General features: G+C 41.7%; 1 protein-coding gene across 1 annotated transcript in view; it reads left to right on the top strand.

Moving 5' to 3' along the window:
• Nucleotides 1-18311, top strand: part of prkcg (protein kinase C, gamma) — a 37731-nt gene extending 19420 nt beyond the window's left edge. The window contains exons 3-18 of the mRNA XM_059338537.1: nucleotides 65-311; nucleotides 4927-4958; nucleotides 5050-5132; nucleotides 6398-6509; nucleotides 8209-8337; nucleotides 8448-8604; nucleotides 9039-9240; nucleotides 9745-9942; nucleotides 11835-12008; nucleotides 13164-13255; nucleotides 13718-13780; nucleotides 13948-14086; nucleotides 15241-15321; nucleotides 15514-15621; nucleotides 16704-16844; nucleotides 17664-18311. Of these exons, the coding sequence (XP_059194520.1) occupies nucleotides 70-311; nucleotides 4927-4958; nucleotides 5050-5132; nucleotides 6398-6509; nucleotides 8209-8337; nucleotides 8448-8604; nucleotides 9039-9240; nucleotides 9745-9942; nucleotides 11835-12008; nucleotides 13164-13255; nucleotides 13718-13780; nucleotides 13948-14086; nucleotides 15241-15321; nucleotides 15514-15621; nucleotides 16704-16844; nucleotides 17664-17825 (2115 nt within the window). The 5' untranslated portion in view covers nucleotides 65-69 and the 3' untranslated portion in view covers nucleotides 17826-18311. The remainder of the gene's footprint in view (nucleotides 1-64; nucleotides 312-4926; nucleotides 4959-5049; nucleotides 5133-6397; nucleotides 6510-8208; nucleotides 8338-8447; nucleotides 8605-9038; nucleotides 9241-9744; nucleotides 9943-11834; nucleotides 12009-13163; nucleotides 13256-13717; nucleotides 13781-13947; nucleotides 14087-15240; nucleotides 15322-15513; nucleotides 15622-16703; nucleotides 16845-17663) is intronic.
• The last annotated feature ends 248 nt before the right edge of the window (nucleotides 18312-18559 follow it).

Below are 18559 nucleotides of genomic sequence, written 5' to 3'. Positions count from 1 at the left end.
AACTCTATACCCGTCCTAACTGACACTCATCATCCCTCTCTCCTCTTTCCGCTCTATCCTCCAGGCATCATGTCGACCCCGGTCTCCCCTTCCCCCTCCCTCTCTCCGTTGACTCTGGCCTCCCCTGCATCGGCGACCTCCCCCGGTGTCTCCCCTCTGCCCTCTCCCCTCTCCCCTCCGCCCAGGGTGCCTGTCTTCCAGAGGAAGGGAGCGCTCAAACACAAGAGGATCGTTGAGGTGAAAGACCACCAGTTCACGGCCCGCTTCTTCAAACAGCCCACCTTCTGCAGCCACTGCACCGACTTCATCTGGTAACACACATATACACATATAATCACACACAGCTGCACATTTACACAGGAGCCAACCCAGCAGTTCATAAGCCGCCTCCTCAGGCATCCCACTACTCCATCTGACTCTGACTTCTTTGGCACGTTTTCTTTCTTACACCAAATCCAGCTGCCTGCTGGAGAAACAGCCTACACTGACCTGATGTGATCACATAACCTCACCTCCACACTGCAGCCCACACAATACACCAGTTAATTTAGGAACACATGTACACACCAGCAAGATTTCAATTAGGACACACAGGGTTCTTTTTTAAGGATATGAATACTTGCACAGTAACACTACATGCAAACATCCACAAACACACACAGGCAGCAGTGTGGGAGGTATTATTCAGACTTTAAACCGGCACTCTTAAGTATGTCATTTCCATAAAGTTGGGGAACTCAGAGAGATAAAAATAAATTATGAAAATTGACTGAAATAGTCTAACTTTATTCTGTCGTATGAAACAAGCTACAAAAATGCTGGATTTTTGTATTCCCACAATGCAACTACTTGTCCACTCTCATTAGGTCCTGCCATCCCGCCATTATTAGGCTTATTTTTCAGAATTTAGGAAGCAGTGTCAGAGCCTCACAACCGCTTTCTCTAGTACTTTTTTTTATTAAGAGTGAGCTGAACTATAAAGCGTAAAATTAGTGAAGTGAACCTTTTTGTGCGAATAACATAATCATAATAATAAAATATAATAAAAATGCTTCATCAGAAAGTTTTTGAAAGTCCTGTTTTAAAAATGTTCGGAAGTCCTGTGAAAGCCAGACAAACCAGGTCGACATTTAAGACTTGGCAACAAAGGCCGACTTATGTCAACTGTGTCTGGGTCAGAAAGTTGCAGGCTTGTCATTAGAAATTAGCCCCTGATCCACACCCACTCCAGCATTATAGACCTTTATATGGGCCCCTCCTGCCCTTGGGCAACCAACTAGCACGAATGCGTGGGAGGAAGTAACACTCCGTACCAGCAGGTGGCAGTAGTCTGTATTCGTCATTCAAAAAGTCAAAATCAAGACGGTTTATGACTGCAGATATACAAACCACTGTTATGATACACACATGAAACAAAGCAGCGTTTGCTCACCGTTTTCACACCACTTTCACTCATCACTTAGATAGTTTCTTTATAAAGCTACTTCGAATCAAAAGTATGTTTAATACATTGTTGCAAATGGCAGAAGCACGAGAGCTGAGATTAAGATAAAAAATGGAATTTCAAATGGTTTTGGTGGGTGGTGGTGCTAACTCGTCACTCTCTAGTAAAAGCTTTGTGTCTCCAAAGTTGGTGATTTTGTATTTTCAGATAAACTGTAGAATTTATTGCTCATTTGTGGGTTTAGAAAAACTCAAAAAATTGGATAATGATAAGATAAATCATGAAAAAATGGAAAACGAGAAAGATGGAAAAAGGGCTGTTATGCTTATTAAAAGATGATGTTTTGGAGATATGCAGTTTTTCACAGGACAGAGATGACAGGGGATTTTTTTTGTGGAAATCTTAAGTATTTTCCGCTGGATGAAGAGGACAAATATTCTGAAATTTAGTGAGGAGGCAGTGTAAAGCAGAAAAAAAGAAAGAGAAAAAGTCGAACAAAGTACTACTGTCTGTAAACTGTGCTAAAGTACAGTACTTGAGTAAATTTGACCTCTGACATGCAGGCAGGCGGGTATTCCTGTAAAAGATGTCCATACAAAAACCATGCAGAGAGCTTTTTCAGTGAAGCTATGTCAGTGTGTGTGAGTCATAGTGTGTGTGTGTGTGTGTGTGTGTGTGTGTGTGTGTGTGTGTGTGTGTGTGTGTGTGTGTGTGTGTGTGTGTGTGTGGACATATGGTGGTGGTGTATGTCGGATGCAGGGCGGTGCATGTGCCAGCAGCCTCTGGGTAGCTTTCAGGACATTTCTCCAACTGGCTACTGTCTTGGCCGCAGTGGCAGCACTTTTTTTTTTCCTTCACACAGGATGTCAGAGCAGCAGCTCTCAACCTGGCTGCCGAAGCCCCTGGGGGGGATTGGTAGATTAATTAAAGACTAAGAAAAGAGAGTTCTAATTTTGAAATGTAAATATCTGGTTTATTAAGTCAGGTTCCAAATGAGAATGGGTTGTACCTTGTGCGGCTCCTTTAATTATCAATTAAGTGAAATTGTCTAATAAGGAAAAAGACTCACTGCTGTCACGGTTCATTGAGCCCCATGCAGCAACAATCTCTTAAATTCTCTTATATTTTCTCTTAATTTTCTGTTAGGGGAAGTCAACTCCATATGCACCAAGCATTCTTAACAATCTGCTTTTACCCAGGTGTGCTGGAGGATAAATCTTACTTTATCTTAATTGTTTATTAGCATAAGTAATGCTGCTAAACACTATATACGAGCAGGTGTTGTGCTGTGTGCAAATACTCCAGCACAAGAACTAGAGAGATGCCACCAAACAAAATGCTATAAGTAGAAGAACATCAGCTGTAGGAAAATCAACATACTGTTAAATAATCTTATACAAAGAAAACATGTGATTTTCCAGATAATTTATACTGCTGATACAGGACAATTTAAATAAAACATACATCAATAAAACATACACCACAATGCTTAAACATGAAATATTCTTATTTCTAATTCTAATAATCTGTAATATGTAATTATCTCAATTGGATTATATGATATTCATGCATTTTGTTATGTTCCTCTAGTTAAATTCTTGTGTTTTGATGCATTGCACAAATAATTTGTGGACTGAAAACAAGAAAAAAAAAAGTCTCAGGTCTCTAGGAAAATACTGGTGAATCAATGTTAATTAACAAAATAAGAACAAATTGTGCATACGAAGAAAAAAATAGGAAGTTTGTGTGTAAATCTCTTCCTGCATGGGGCCCAGAGTGTGTTTGGCCTGCTGTTTTCAAAGGTTCTCAGTTAAAATCACTAAAAACACTTGCTAACTCTCTTAATAAGACCATACAATGGTGTATTTCAGACTGATCTGAGGACAGACCCAGCAGGCCTGTTTCACAGCAGACATTCTGACTCGTCATAGTGAGAAAAGCACAGCTGTTACAAACATTATTATGAACAATGGCTCTGTTCTATTCAGCAGGAACAATACCAGCCCCCTGAAACTGAAGCAGCTAAATGGAATTCAGCCATTGTTCATTTTTTTACTGTGTGAAAAAAATGTCTTCAGTGAAACAACATGCCAAAACTACAGAAATATTAGGGAATTTAGTATTGCCCTTATTTCCGTACAGTAAGAGAGAAATTATTCATTATTCTGGGAGAGAGATATAAGGTGCTAAATATGTCACTTCCTGCCACAATAAAAGAAAAAGCAGTAGGGTGTACCTGTACCGTACAGTATTCTGATTATCACCCACAGCTTCTTTTCTAATATAACTGCAATATATTATTTATTACATGTATCTATTTTATTACCCATGTTATTCGATTATATAATATTCCAAATCGCTTGATTTTTTTGGTAATTTCATTCATTGTATTTTTTAATTGTAATGTCCTTTGGCAACACATGTCAAATGTCATTGAATTATATGAAATTGACTTAAAAATTGAAAAAAAAAGCCTCTTGCAAATCTTATGTCCAGTTTTTTGTGCACCCCTCTGAAAGTGTAGTTAATTTTCTCTTTAATAAATTATTTGGCGTTTTTAATTAATACTGTAATAGTCCTGAATGTTTTTGAGAAATCAAATGAGTTTTATAGATTTTTTTTCTCTGTTTTTTTAGGGCAACTTTTTATTTAATCGAGTAGGGATTTTTTTTAAAGTATCATTACATTTAAAATGCAGTTAATTCTCTGTGATTTCTGGCCAACCAGCAGCACTGTGGAGTCTCTGTCAATCCATTTCTGGCTCTCTAATGCCCTCTGCTGGTCACACAGAGGAACTGGCGTCAGACTGCTGCAGACAGAGACTTCTGTTGAATGCTGATCAAGGATCAGATTACCCTCGGCAACCCCATCTTTAATTATTACGCAGCCAGATGGTGAACTGATTTTAGATCAGTGATTATGGTCAGTTTCCTATGAACCCCTGGGCCTCTCCAGTATGATTGTGAAGGAGCTCTCGGCGGTGTCTTGTTCGTCTGCCTTTCTAATCAAAACTTGATTCACAGCCACGCTGAGTGGACTCTTTAGTCAATCAATGGCTTTAATTATTCAATTAAAGCTCTAAGGAGACACTGGAAACTAGCCAACACCGCAGTTCTGGAAACGGGGGAATTGTGTTTGTGTGTGCGTGTGTGAGACAATGATTGACACCACTTGACCTGGTCAGCAGTGTGGCTTAGAGAGGGAAGACACTCGAGCTTCACACATAATGACTTTGTTTATCAAGTTGGTCGCCTCAAACACAGCTAGTGCTGTTTGTTTTTTTGATGAGTTTGTTCTCGACTTGTGCCCGCATGTCTGCTGGTCTATGTGGGAAGAAATAATGCAACAGCACTATCTCTGTCTTGGCAGCGTTATCTTTACTCCTCTGGCTGAGAAACTGTCTCAGAAGCAAAATATTTCACCTTAAAGAGAAGTAGAGAAGATTGTTTTTGTGTCTTAATCCATGTGCCTTTCTCACTCAGGGGCATCGGCAAACAGGGATTCCAATGTCAAGGTAAAGATAAACCCACCGTTATTGTCTTTTTCTGCAATATTTAATCTTCTCAGTTGGTTTTCTCAGTGTGACCGAGGATATTTTACTCTAGTTTGCAGTTTCGTGGTCCACAAAAGATGTCACGAGTTTGTGACCTTCACTTGTCCTGGCTCTGTGGCGGGCCCCAAACCAGATGTGAGCAGATTTCTTTCTTTTTTTACTCTCCTCTTTATTGCTTGTTTTTCCATTTTAGTCAAGATTTATGCCGTCATCATCATATTTAGCCATCAGCTCAGAGCCACCAACACGTATGAATGAGTCATCCGTCAATCCATGCATCCCTCGCATCGTGCAGCCTTGTCCCATCCGTGACGTCTGTACTCATGTCATGTCATCCTACAAGGCCTCGCAGATGCAGCGAGTCGGAGATGCAGAGTGGGGGAGATGCAGGTGGAGGGGCTGATAAGAAGGAGAATTAAAGGGGGAGAGAGAGCGACACGCTGCTCAGTCTTCCTCTCTGTGGCATTCTGAGGATTTTAGGGAGATTTGTCTTTCCTTCACGTTTTATTTTTTTCCCCCCCGTTTTTTTTTCTAGCAGCCAAATAAACTGCCTCAGAAATTAGGTCAAGGGGAACGTGTGTGTGTGTGTGTGTGTGAGAGAGAGAAAAAACAAATGAGAAAGGAACACACACAGGAGAAACAGGGTGACAGTGTTTTTAAATAGCAGCTCAGGGAAAACAGTTTGGGAGAAGGTGGTGTACGGCGAGTAGCTGTGGTGGTCTGATGAGCTGTAGAGAGATAAAAATGATTCATCCCTCTCTGCACAGTATATATACACACACACACTCACACACACTCACACTGAGCCTTGCCTAGATGCACTCTCATTTATATGTCCTCTCCCAGTGGAGAAATCTAATTGGCTTGTCCATGAATACCCCACTCAACATCTCTCCACTAATCATACTCGTGCATGTATGTGTGTAAATGTGTGTGTTCACAGTTTCTTCCATGGTCACGATGTGTGTGTGTGTGCGTGTGTGTGTGTGTGTGTCTGTGTCTGTATACAGTCATGGAAAGAATTATTAGACCACCGATTTCACACATTAATTTTAACTAAAGGTACATTTCTTTGGACAAATATAATGATAAGAACAACCATAGCGCATAAGAGTTTAATTTAAGAGCTGATATCTAGACATTTTCCATGGTTTTCTTGATAATGATTTTGGTTATTATCAAGAAAACCATGGAAAATTAACTTAAATTAAACTCTTATGAGCTATTTTTGTTGTTGTCATTATATTTGTCCAAACAAATGTACCTTTAGTTGTACCAGGCATTAAAATGAACAAGGAAATTAATAATTTTTTCCATGACTGTATATTTTCTGTGTGCGTGTGTGCGTGCGTGTGTGTGTGTGTGTGTTTTAAACGCAGATTCTCTCTGTTGTGTTCCAGGACCTGAAGACTCAGCACATATTTAAAATCCACACTTACTCCAGTCCCACCTTCTGCGACCACTGTGGCTCGCTGCTGTACGGCCTCATACACCAGGGCATGAAATGTGGCAGTGAGTTTCCCCACATAATATAACTGTGTGATAAATCTCTGTGAGTTCTTGTATTAATTGTGTTGTGGGGAGAAGAATCAGTTCACAAAAAGCACATTATTGGGACTCACCTCCTGGCTGGGGAAATAAATCTGCTCCTGACAAAATTATCTTCCAAAATTTAGAGCTGACTTTGTTAAGTTTATGCTTAGGGTATTTTGGGATATACGCTTATTCACTTTCTTGCAGAGAATTAAATAAAGAGATTGGCAACAAGCGTAGTCTCCAGACAATGACTATGCTTGGCGTAGAAATAGTCCAAAACATTTTCTCCTAAAACCACAAGAAGTCAGTTTTTGTACTCACTGATTAACACATTTTATGTCATTTGCTTAGAGTTAATAGCTGTAATTACCATTTGCTTATTTTCATACACATTTTGAAGCATCACATTAGAAAATCTGAATGGAAACTGCAAACACTTCCTCGATTGCACAAAAAAACAGTTTGAGGTGTTTTTTCGCTTCGTTGTAAAGAGTTGAAGCTCTAAACAGGATAGATTGGAAACACCTTTGCCTAATACATTCTGACATAATGAACATCAGCTGTTTCAGCTGTCTGCATTATCCCTGATCATTGCAATAATTTGTCTTCGTCTCCAGACAATAGAAGTCCAATACTACCCGACATTGCTCAGTCGAGTCAAATGCCTAAAGACTGATGTCCCTTTTTCTCTTGTTGATGGCTAAAGCGACTTGTATTGTTTGAAGTTCACAACTCTACATTTTCTACTATGTAAAATTTCAGCCCTGTTGGGCCAACTGCTGAAAACCATGCTGTATTCTGGTTCATTCGCTCCGAACCAGTTGATAGAAATGTGTCTTAATTCATGTTTCTCGATACAGAATATTATCGCGATATTTTGCGTGGCAATATCATGGCCACCAAGCATTGATATTTAGCATGCCGGCGGGCTATCAGTAGTTTCGCCGTTTTTGTTTTTTCCAGAGGCCGTATCGGGCTCAGTTTTAAAAATATACTGGAGATACTGGTATCATATGAAACTAAAAGGAATCTAAGGAATCTATCGGCTGTATGTGCGTCAGGATATCGTGTCGGGAATTTGTCGAAATAATGCTGCAAAGTTAGGCTTTTCTTATATTTCATTCAAAAAAATTCAGAGCAGTGAAGCTTAAAGTTGAGGAAAGTGCTGCAGTTCTTGTCATCCATACATGTTTGATTTCACTTAAGTTCTATTTGACTGAATACTTTGTTGCAGTTAAATCGCAACGTATTGTATCGCAATACTCACCGTATGGCAAAATGCTCAAAATCACAATAATATATCAGAATAAAATCGTATTGAGGGCCTCTGCTGATTCACAGCTCTAGTTAGGAGAGGGACAGACTGTGAGGATCAGGATAGGCGTTAGACATGCAGTGGTTATGGTGAAGGATTGGGTACATCTCCTGTGAATACATTTTTCCTGTTTCCCTTTTTCTGTAAGTCACTTTAAATAAAAGTGTCTGCTAAATAACTAAAGGTAAATGTAAATGCATAAAAAGGGATCAATGCAATATTCCCAAGTGACAAAAACAAGATGTGTTTGTTTACTTTTTTGTATTCATTTATATCATTTTAAACTTTCTGCTTGAACTAATCACTGTTTTAGCACCCGTGCATGTGCTCCTTCATACTTGTGTGTCTTTGTGCTGTGAGGTTGTGACATGAACGTCCATCGGCGGTGTGAGACCAGCGTTCCCAGTCTCTGTGGCCAGGACCACACAGAGAAGAGAGGGCGGATCCACCTGACCGTCAGAGGAGAGAAGGAGGACGTCTTCGTCACAGGTGAGAGGACCAGCTGCATCGTGGGAAGTGTTTGAAAACAAATAGTGGGATTACACAGGTAATGAAGGATTTCTCTCTCTGTGCTTTCTATTATTCTGCCTTCTCTTCAGTGCGGGAGGCTCGTAACCTGATGCCCATGGATCCGAACGGCCTGTCAGACCCTTATGTTAAACTGAAATTGATTCCAGACCCGAAGAGCCACAGCAAACAGAAGACCAAGACCATCCGCTCGACACTCAATCCCGTCTGGAATGAGAGTTTCACCTTGTGAGTCCTTGTGAACTTTAATCCGAGGATGAAAATGTGCACGGCTCTAGGACAGGATGTGCTTTAAGTAATAAAATGTTCCAGAAGTTGGAATTACTGAGACATTAAAGAGGACCCTGAAAGAAAAAGATGAGATGATAGAATAAAAGGTTGATGGTCCTTGAGTATACAAAGTTTTATGTACAGATTTCTAAGGACATTTCCTTATATCTTAATTCGACTGAATATCAGAAAAATGCAGAAATAAAGGTAGTAAAGAAAAGTATTAACACTGTGTTAATATTTCACTCTTTACTACCTTTATTTCTGCATTTTTCTGATATTCAGTCGAATTAAGATATAGGGAAATGTTCTTAGAAATCTGGAAAATGTCACAAAGGTGAAAAAAATCAATAATTTCCTTCAGTGTCTTTATGTTTTGTTTGTCTCTCCAGTTCAGTGCGAGGCCACCAGTGGGACAGGCGTCTCTCTGTGGAGGTGTGGGACTGGGACCGCACGTCTAGGAACGATTTCATGGGAGCGCTTTCATTCGGCGTGAGCGAGATCTTCAGGCGTCCGATCAGCGGCTGGTTCAAACTGCTGGCCCAGGATGAGGGAGAGTACTATAACATCCCCGTGCCAGACCCAGACCTGCAGGTAGGAAACTTATTGCTAGCTGAAAAAGCCATCAGTTGGTTCTCAAAAGCCACAGTAGAGATATTTATACCTGCATTCACCGGAGAGGAGCAGCCCTTTCTGTTTTAACCATGTTAATGACCATTTATCCTAAGGCCTTGGCATAGCCTTTATCAGTTTCTAATTACCTACATCTAATAAACAACAGCTGCTCACACTGGGTCATGATCTTGAACTGTCGCTCTCTATTCTATCTCAGAAAAAAAAAACCCAGAAGATTTATGCCTGGTGTTATAGCTAAATAATTACATAATAAATTATAAAGAGTCCCTGCTCCTCCCTGTTCCACTCTGTCTCCACCAGGGTGCAGGATTGTTCTGCCTGACTGTGATCCAAAAATAGGGGTAGGAAGGTTTGTTTGTCAGGTTTTGTGTGTGTGTGTGTGTGTGTGTGTGTGTGTGTGTGTATCTTTGCTGGACTGCATCCAACCATTCATCTCTCAAACCTCCTACTACGATTCTCTAGGAGCCTCAGCCAGACGGCACAATACCCTCTCTGCCTCAAGCACTACCTCCTTCTCTGTCTGAGCCGTTCCCTGTGGCCCTGTCCCCGACCCCTGTGCCGTCCTGCCCGCCGGTCCACTCCCTCAGCCCTGCCAAAGTCATAGTGGGAATCCACGACTTCAACTTCCTCATGGTGCTCGGCAAAGGCAGCTTTGGCAAGGTAAACACAGCAGCCACCGAGACCAAATGTCACCTCCTTTACATACAATCATTGCTTCTGATCCAGCGGCGGTAAGTGATATCAAAGAGGCCGCTCATGCTGAAAACAACAGATCATTTCTGGCTTTAAATAATTTGTTCTATTGATGGACTTGACCTTCAAGTGGCATTTCAAAGAGCAGCTCCCGGGCTGAAGAGAAAAATATCCCTTTCTTACTAACATGCACATTGTCTCTCCTACTACAGCCGAATGATTCATTTAACCCTTCCAGCTTCTTTTGTGCTGTCAGCAGTCGTGAGCTCAGGCTGGCTTCCTACATGCCACACAGTCCTCCTGGAGGTGTTCATTTCAAGGGAGCCTCTGCTCTTCATTTTCTCTTTAATTCCCCAGTAGATGAGGCATAATGAAGAGAGTGGAGTTTTGAGTCCTTCTTCCTCCTCTGAAATCCCCCTGTGCTGTTTCATAACTGTCAGAGGAGAGTCTACAGAGGACAGGAGAAATAGACTCGACTTACGTAAGATGTGAGAGAGAAAAAAGAGAAAAAAAACGACCCAAGAAAGGAGAGACAGACCCCGCGGCTGCTGAGTGAGGGAAAGTGAGAAGAGGGGAGGATTACTGGGCTGCAGAAAAGTGACAAAATGACCAAAAGGAAGTAGGATAACAAGAGCGGGAAAGAGGGAAAAGTACATGTGATTGTGTTAGTAGGATTTGTAATATTCTGAAGTGTGATGAGTCCCATTTTTATGTGAGTTAGTGTGAGACTACGGGGAAGAGCAGGAGACAAGATCACAGAGGACGGCAGGATTTCTCTCAGTGACTGGCACTTCATCAATAGCTCTTCACACACACACAGTGCACGCACACACACAGGCACCTCTGTGTATTCACATTGATTTGTGAAAAATGACACCATGTAATTTTCCCCTACCATTCGCCACTTATTTGAAAGTAAAATGAGATCCTTTATCCGCACTATCCAGCGCCCATTACAGCTCGGCACTGCAGGTTGGCTGGACAATTTTAAAGAGTGTTGTTGTCAGCACTTCTACCGCAGCGCTTGACCATATCTTTCCTTATGGACCACAGTAAGACCCGGGTCATGTGGCTCTCATTGAAGAAAATTATAGCATCATTAGCTTTCAGAGCAACCAGCTAGCAGCCAATTTCACAGGAGTGGGGAAATAGCCGCTGAATGTGTTTTTAATGTCTGATAAAAACACGAGACCCGCTTCGCTTTTTCATTATGACATTAACGTGTCTTTGAATCTTCGGGCAGAGAGAGGGTTTAATTAAACATTGCTTTAGTTATTTCACCATGGCGCGGGTGAATGTGAGAAGTACTGAACTTTCTTAAGCATCTGTCCATATAATGAGATAACTTTTTATTTATTGAACTATTTCACTTTTTTACCAGTACATGCATATTTTCAACATCACATATTTTATTCAAGTCCTGGCGTAGCATGACACTTAATTTCATGCATACATTTTGCAAATGTGCCTCAAAAGCACATAATTTTTATTAAAACAGCAGAACTAGTTTTCTCCTAACTAGAGCACCATGCCACTCATAACACAATGACCTAAAAAATGTTCAGTACTGGCAGCATTACAGTACATGCATAATTCTATCTAGAGCTTGAGTGAAAAATGCATTCAGGACTTTGATGCACAGACTGCTGTTCTGTTAACTGTGTGAGGAGTTTTGAAAAAGTGGATTTGGAATTTAAAAAATATTCTTTTAGCAGTCAGTGGGTGTAGTGTTGTCTATAAATAAACATTGTGTTTATTTATGGCCCTCAGCAGGTTAAAGATGTGCAGTAGCTGCTTTAAATTCTGGTGGTTCTTTTGTTGTAATAGTAACTTTTTTTCTCGTCTCCGTCTCCCTGCAGGTGCTGCTGGCGGAGGAGCGAGGCAGCGAGCGGCTGTTCGCAGTGAAAGTGTTGAAGAAAGACGTTCTCTTCCAGGACGAGGACACGGAGAGCGCCATGGTGGAGAGGAGGGTTCTGGCGCTTTCCTCTCGCCCTCACTTCCTCACATCACTCTACTGCGCCTTCCAGACTGAGGTGTGTGTCGCTCTGTGTGTAGAAAGGTGTACACGTGGTTGGATTAATGGGCACAGGCCCAGGGACCCAAAGTCTCAGGGGCCCCCGTGGCCTCCATCTACAAAATGTCACTCAAAGAGACATGAACCAACCAGGAAGAAACCAAGAATCACCACAAAGAATAAAAAACGACTACAAAGTGATCCAAAGCAGCGACAAAGAGACTTGCTTCCGCTATGAAACGGGGAAACAGCCTCAAAGAGGCACAAAAAGACTATAAATGGACCAAAACCCCTAAAAAAAAGATACATAACAGCTGCAAACATACATAAAGAGACTCACAACGACTAAGAAAAGGGCTGAAAACAACCACAATGAGACACAAGATGAGCAGAAAGAGACACTAATCAACTACAAAGAGACTTAAAATGAATACAAATATATTTAAAAGTACTAGAAAGAGATATAAAGCAACGACATAGACTCAAAATTACAATGAAGAGACTCACAACGACTAAGACACTCAGAATTACTATAAAGAGACTTAAAATCACTACAAAGAGATAAAAAGCAAACAACAAAGGGACACAAAGCAATGAAAAATATTCAAAATGACTATAAAGAGACTCAAAATTACTATAAAGACTCACAAAACAAGTAAAGAGAGACACAAAACGATGACAAAAGGGGGAAAACAAAACAACCACAGAGGAAATGTAACTCCAAAAAAAACAATTATAAATTGCCACAAAACAGCTGCATTGAGACACATAATTACCACAAAGAGACACTGAACTTCAATAACGTCTGTGTGTCTTGCCCCTGTGTATGAGAGGTGGTGGGGCCTGTTGCATGTCTGTTCCCAGGGGTCTGCTGTCTTATTATCTGCCCATGGGTATACGGGGTCCTAAATGAACCCCGTAACTTTCATTAAATTGTCCATAAACCTGCCTGACATTTTCGGCTGCGTAGTCCTCCCAGGAGTTCTTTCAGTAAAAGGCTGCCTGAGAATGTCGATTAATAAATTAAATAATTAGTTTGCTTTCTTTAACAAGGTCCTTGGTCCTGGAGGAGGTTTTAACAGATTGCTTTTTAATTTGCACAAAAGGTCATTATGTATAGAGAGTGCATATCTGCACTTGTGTGTGTTAATGCGTGTGTGTTTTGTTTCTGCAGGACCGTCTGTACTATGTGATGGAATACGTGAACGGAGGAGACCTGATGTTTCACATTCAGATAGTCGGCAAGTTCAAAGAGCCTCACGCAGCGTATGTAGTCAAAAAGCTCCTTTCTTTAATCACAGTTTTCATCTGCAGCGTCTCATTTCCTGCCTTTCTTTCATCCTCTGTTCCTTTACATACACACTCGCCTCTTAGCTTTGTTCATTACACCTGGTGACTCATAAAAAGTCATCAACTCAAGTACCAGCCCCTCTCCTTTTTCTCCCGACTTTCTCCTCCCACTAATCTCATCTTTTCATCTACATTTTCCCTCCTCCTGGCTGTTCTTCTAATCAATAATCTTTGATCAATCATCTAAAACTAATTTTTACCCTGTTGCTCGTTTCCAGCTCTCTTTCTTCATCTTCCTGCCTTTCATCTATTTGGTTTCTCTCCCTTTCATCACCCTCTTGAGCTCCCTTTTCTCTCTCCACGCTGAAAAACCGTTGCCAATTTTCTGAAAGATAAAGCAACCAGTAGTGAGTCCTCCCTGCTTGTTTCTCCCTCCAGGTTTTATGCAGCGGAGATAGCGGTCGGCCTCTTCTTCCTCCACAGCAAAGGCATCATCTACAGGTAGAGAAGTGGGCTGCTCATCTAACATGGCCTGGTTTGGGGCTGTCACTGCTCTGCAGTGCAGCACACCGACAGATTTATCATGTCTTTTGTAGCTAATGACTGTTATAAAGATGTTATCTATCAAAATGATTCATACCTGTGTGATCCGTCTCCTCCTTTCTCAGGGATCTGAAGCTGGATAATGTGCTGCTTGACAGCGAGGGCCACATAAAGATAGCTGACTTCGGGATGTGCAGGGAGGGCATGTATGAGGGCGACACCACGCGCACTTTCTGCGGCACTCCTGACTACATCGCCCCGGAGGTACATCGACCCCTGCTCTCGCTTCATGGTCCAGACTAACTCCTGGATTTCCTCATTTGCTCCGCAGATCCCTCATTTTCCCTCGTTTCACCCCTGCCTTCCCCTTTTCATTTGCATGACTTGTTTTTGCATCTCGCCGTCTCGCAGCGAGTTGCTTCGCTGCAGCTCCTCTCGTCTCCTCCGTCCTCTCTGACCTTGTCAGCATTTTTGAATAATTAACTTCACATGATTCTATTAGCACTGGTGTGTGCTGCGGGTACGTTGCACGGAATTGTCCTTCAGAGACCTTGTATTACCAGTTTTCCTTTCTCTTACCGCAATTTCCTTAAGATGATTAACTCCCCTGAGAGTAACAAACCACTGCAAACTAATCGTAAAAAGGATTTCACTGATAATGATGATGATGCAAATTTGAGCCTGAAAGCGGCGAAGGTGGTTTAGCTTGACGCCGTTTTGAAATGCTAAATATCATAACTGCATGCTGTTTATCTTACAAATTGTTTGAAAATATGTGCGTTTCTGTGTTAAGTAATCATAAACAAACACAATTCAGAGGCAGAGTGAAGCAGATATCCAGCTTGCCTGGTTTATGGACTTGTAGCAGACAGACAGAGAGAAAGAGAAGATGTGACTGTTGTGCACGTCTTTGATATTGTAAACCTTGCTATGGTACCCCTGGGTATTGACTCTCTTATGTAAACACCCATTGATTCTCCTGCATCTGCCATTTTGGAAGAGATACAATATATTTCCCCAGGGGCTGTGAATTGTTCCCTTGTGCTCCCCCTCCCTCCCGCACACACAAACACACACACACACACACACATACATGCTGGGGAAACAAACTAATGCACACACACACACACACACACACACACACACACACACACACACACGTGCAGACAAACACATCCACACAAATCCAAAGTCATGTGTTGATTATTTCTGAGCTCATTCATACATTTACCCGCCCTAATACCGTCCTCTCTCTCTGCTTTTCACTCCACTGTCTCTGATAGCTGCATATCTGAGCAGCCGACCGCTACAACTTCACTCTCCCTCACTCTCCCTGTCCTTTTTTTTTTTAACTTCTTTATCTCTGCAGGACCATTCTTCCCCTTTATCTCCTCTCCTGTTCTCTCCATCCTTTTCAGATTGTAGCATATCAGCCCTATGATAAAGCAGTGGACTGGTGGTCCTATGGAGTGCTGCTGTATGAAATGCTGGCAGGACAGGTAACACTCACTTTAATCCTAACAATAGAGCCGTGTGCACAGACACTTAAGCCTCCAGTGCTCGTCCTTTGTAATCACTTCAAAAGACTTTCAAGAGAACTTTAATTTCAATATATTTGCTTTCAATTTGCTCACGGGTCCTCGTGGTTACTCTCTCTTTCTTCTTCTTCTCTCGCTGTCTTTTCCTTCCAGCCACCATTTGACGGTATTGACGAGGAGGAGCTGTTTCAGTCCATCATGGAGCAGAGTGTCACATACCCGAAAAGCCTCTCTCGTGAAGCCGTCGCTATCTGCAAGGGAGTAAGGCGCCATTCTTCTTCCTCGTATGACTTGTAGCACACAGATTATTAAGAATTAAGATAAATGCACATGTGAATTTAATTAAGTGACTTCATATTACATTTCTAGAATACATTTAAATAACTACGGACGAGCTTAACCCTGCACACTGTTGATAGCTTAAAAGAATAGTTCTGCATATTAGGAAATACGCTGATACACACTCTTATGGAGCTACAGCCAGGGGCCATTAGCTTAGCTTAGCATAAAGACTGAAAGAACTAACTGGTTCTGTCCAGAGGTTAAAAAAAATCTTTCCACGAGCACTTATAAATCCCACTAATCTCACTTATATTTGTTTGTGTAAAGAAAATTTGTGGTTTTACAGATTACTGTGCAGTGACTTTTCAAAGTCTGTTTCCATGAAATACTCCTGCAGATAAACGCCCCCCTTAAAACCACAATTAGTCATCTGTCAGGTGTAAGCCTGGAGGGGGTCATGCATTTGATCAATAGTGTGCATGTGTGTGTGTATTTGTCTGTCTGTCCACAGCTAATCTTACTTACCACTGGACCCATCAGCCTATAAAATATTTTTTTCACATTTACAACTGTAACCTCAGGGGCCTCTTGTGGCAGCTTGATTTCCCAATTTCTGAAAAACACTTTTTCTGACTGCTCTGTATGACTGCTGACTCCTTACTCCTCTTGCCAGCCAATAGAGGTCGCAAGTGACAACAGCTGCTTCAGTTATGTAGCAAAAGCTGAACAGCTGATCCCCCTTTTTTTATGCTAAGCTAAGCTAACAGGCTGCTGGCTGTAGCTTTAAATTTCATACTACGAGAGTGGTATCGATCTTCTCATCGAACTCTCATTAAGAAAGTGCGAACACACAATCAATATAAATCCATATGTAGATCAGAAAAACAATTATGCAATACAACATTTTAAATTCATTTGGCTAATATTTAAAGCGTACCATGCACATTGTTGACTGATAAAAAGCAGAATTGTAATTATAATTCACCTGTATCCCAGGATAAACAGACTATTCTATCTTTTCAACTTTTCCCCTCCTTTTTCTTCCCTCTTTCTTCCCAAAGCTCCTGACAAAGCACCCGGCCAAGCGTCTGGGTGGAGGCCTGGATGCAGAGAGAGAAATCAGGGAGCATCCGTTCTTCCGCTGGATTGACTGGGACCGTCTGGAGAGACTGGAGATCCAGACACCCTTCAAACCCAGAACTGTCAGTTGAACAGATGGACTACAGACTCTACAGACTCTTCTGTCTTTCTTTCTCTCTGACTTTCTGTCTTTCTCTTTCTCTCTTTCTTTCATGTCACTTTCCTCCTCCTCTCTTCCTTCCTAATTCTCTCTGTCCCTCCGAGGACACTTTTAGGGAATTGAAGCTGTCACTTTCTTCCATCTGTCTGCTCTCTCTCAAACTCTCACGTTTTCTCTCATTTCCCTGCATGCTTCCTCCATCAGCTGTCCTCACTGTGTTGGCCATTTCATCTCCACTTCTCTCTGTTCATATGGCCCTATGTTCCCTTCCCTCTCCCCGTTCCCCTCTCTCTTCTCTCTCTTCCATCACTTCTGCTGGTTCCACTCGGGAACAGACAGTCCAGTCATAACAGACAGGACCCCTCTGACCTCGGGGCCCTGCCTACTCCTCCCATATGCAAATGTATGTCATCATTAGCCTGCCGCACGCCAGTTTGCTGCCCCGCTGGCCAATGGTGAGGTGTGTCTTGAGTGAGCCGAGCGTGCTCAGGGGTTAGAGGCCAGGCCCATTAGCCAAATGAGATTCATATCATCCAGCAGAATGGCTGTCAAGGAGCAGGAAAAGAGACGTGAGCAGCTTTCTTCCTACAGTAGGTGTGGTGGAGAGCTCCTTAGAGAGAAAACGAGGGTGTGGGTGAGAAAGAGAGAAACGTAGGTGGAGTCTTTTTATAATCTTCTCTCGCCTCTTCAGTGTCTTTTTTCAGGAGGTAAGATGGTGCTGTGTATAGTACAATCAGTATTAATCACAAATGTGTAATGCAAATCTCCTCTTCTTCATCAGGGTGGCAGAAAAGGAGAAAACTTCGACAAGTTCTTCACAGCAGCTCCGTCAGCGCTCACTCCCTCTGACCCGGATATATTAGCAGCCATCAACCAGGAGGACTTCCAGGACTTCACCTTCCAAAACCCAGACTTTGCCCCATCGCCACTCACCGCCGTTTGAAAACGGCTCCCGAACCTGCAACCGCCCCCTCCGAGTACCACCCTGTTAATCCCCTTAATAGTAGTTTTATAACAAAGAATTTGAACATGAGAAACTAGCAGCGAGTATTAAAGACACCTCTCATAACAGATTCTGACGTTTACATTAAAATGCCAAGACACCTTTATATTCATGCACTCTCTTTGATGTGTGTATTATATCTTGATAGTCACAGAATATGTTGCAGCAATGCAAACAATGCCAGTATTATACTGTAGACTTCCATCTTAGAGGTTTTTTGTGACACATCCCTTATAACTTGATATAAGAGTACTGTAGTATGACCCTGAGAGATGAATCTGTTTTGCATGCAAAATGTTTTTAGAATGAATCACTTCTAGTTTTCTAGAGTTTTAGATTATCAGAGGCAATAGACCTGTGTAACTAATTTATTTAAAACTTTTTCCATTTACTTTGATTAGAATCAACCTTGTGTTATGAAGAGCCGTATTTTACAAAAATCAGGTTTTTCTCATACAGCTATACAGGCCACATAGCAGGAATCACTTTTTCATACACATGAAAACAAACATTTCTTAGCAGAATATTACATTATACACGGCACAGTAATTCAGCATCAGAAGCACTATAATGTGTCTCACTCTGTTTGTGTGTGACACTTTGACTATGATGCAAACTGAGTGAGTTTTTTGTTTTTTGTATTAGTCTGGCACCCTGTGAAAGAGCTCGGTCAG

The sequence above is a fragment of the Centropristis striata genome, chromosome 8 (assembly GCF_030273125.1).
Source record: "Centropristis striata isolate RG_2023a ecotype Rhode Island chromosome 8, C.striata_1.0, whole genome shotgun sequence".
NCBI classification, from domain to species: Eukaryota; Metazoa; Chordata; class Actinopteri; order Perciformes; family Serranidae; genus Centropristis; species Centropristis striata.
The sequence above is the reverse complement of the archived record's forward strand: the minus strand, read 5'-3'. Positions and strand labels throughout refer to the sequence as shown.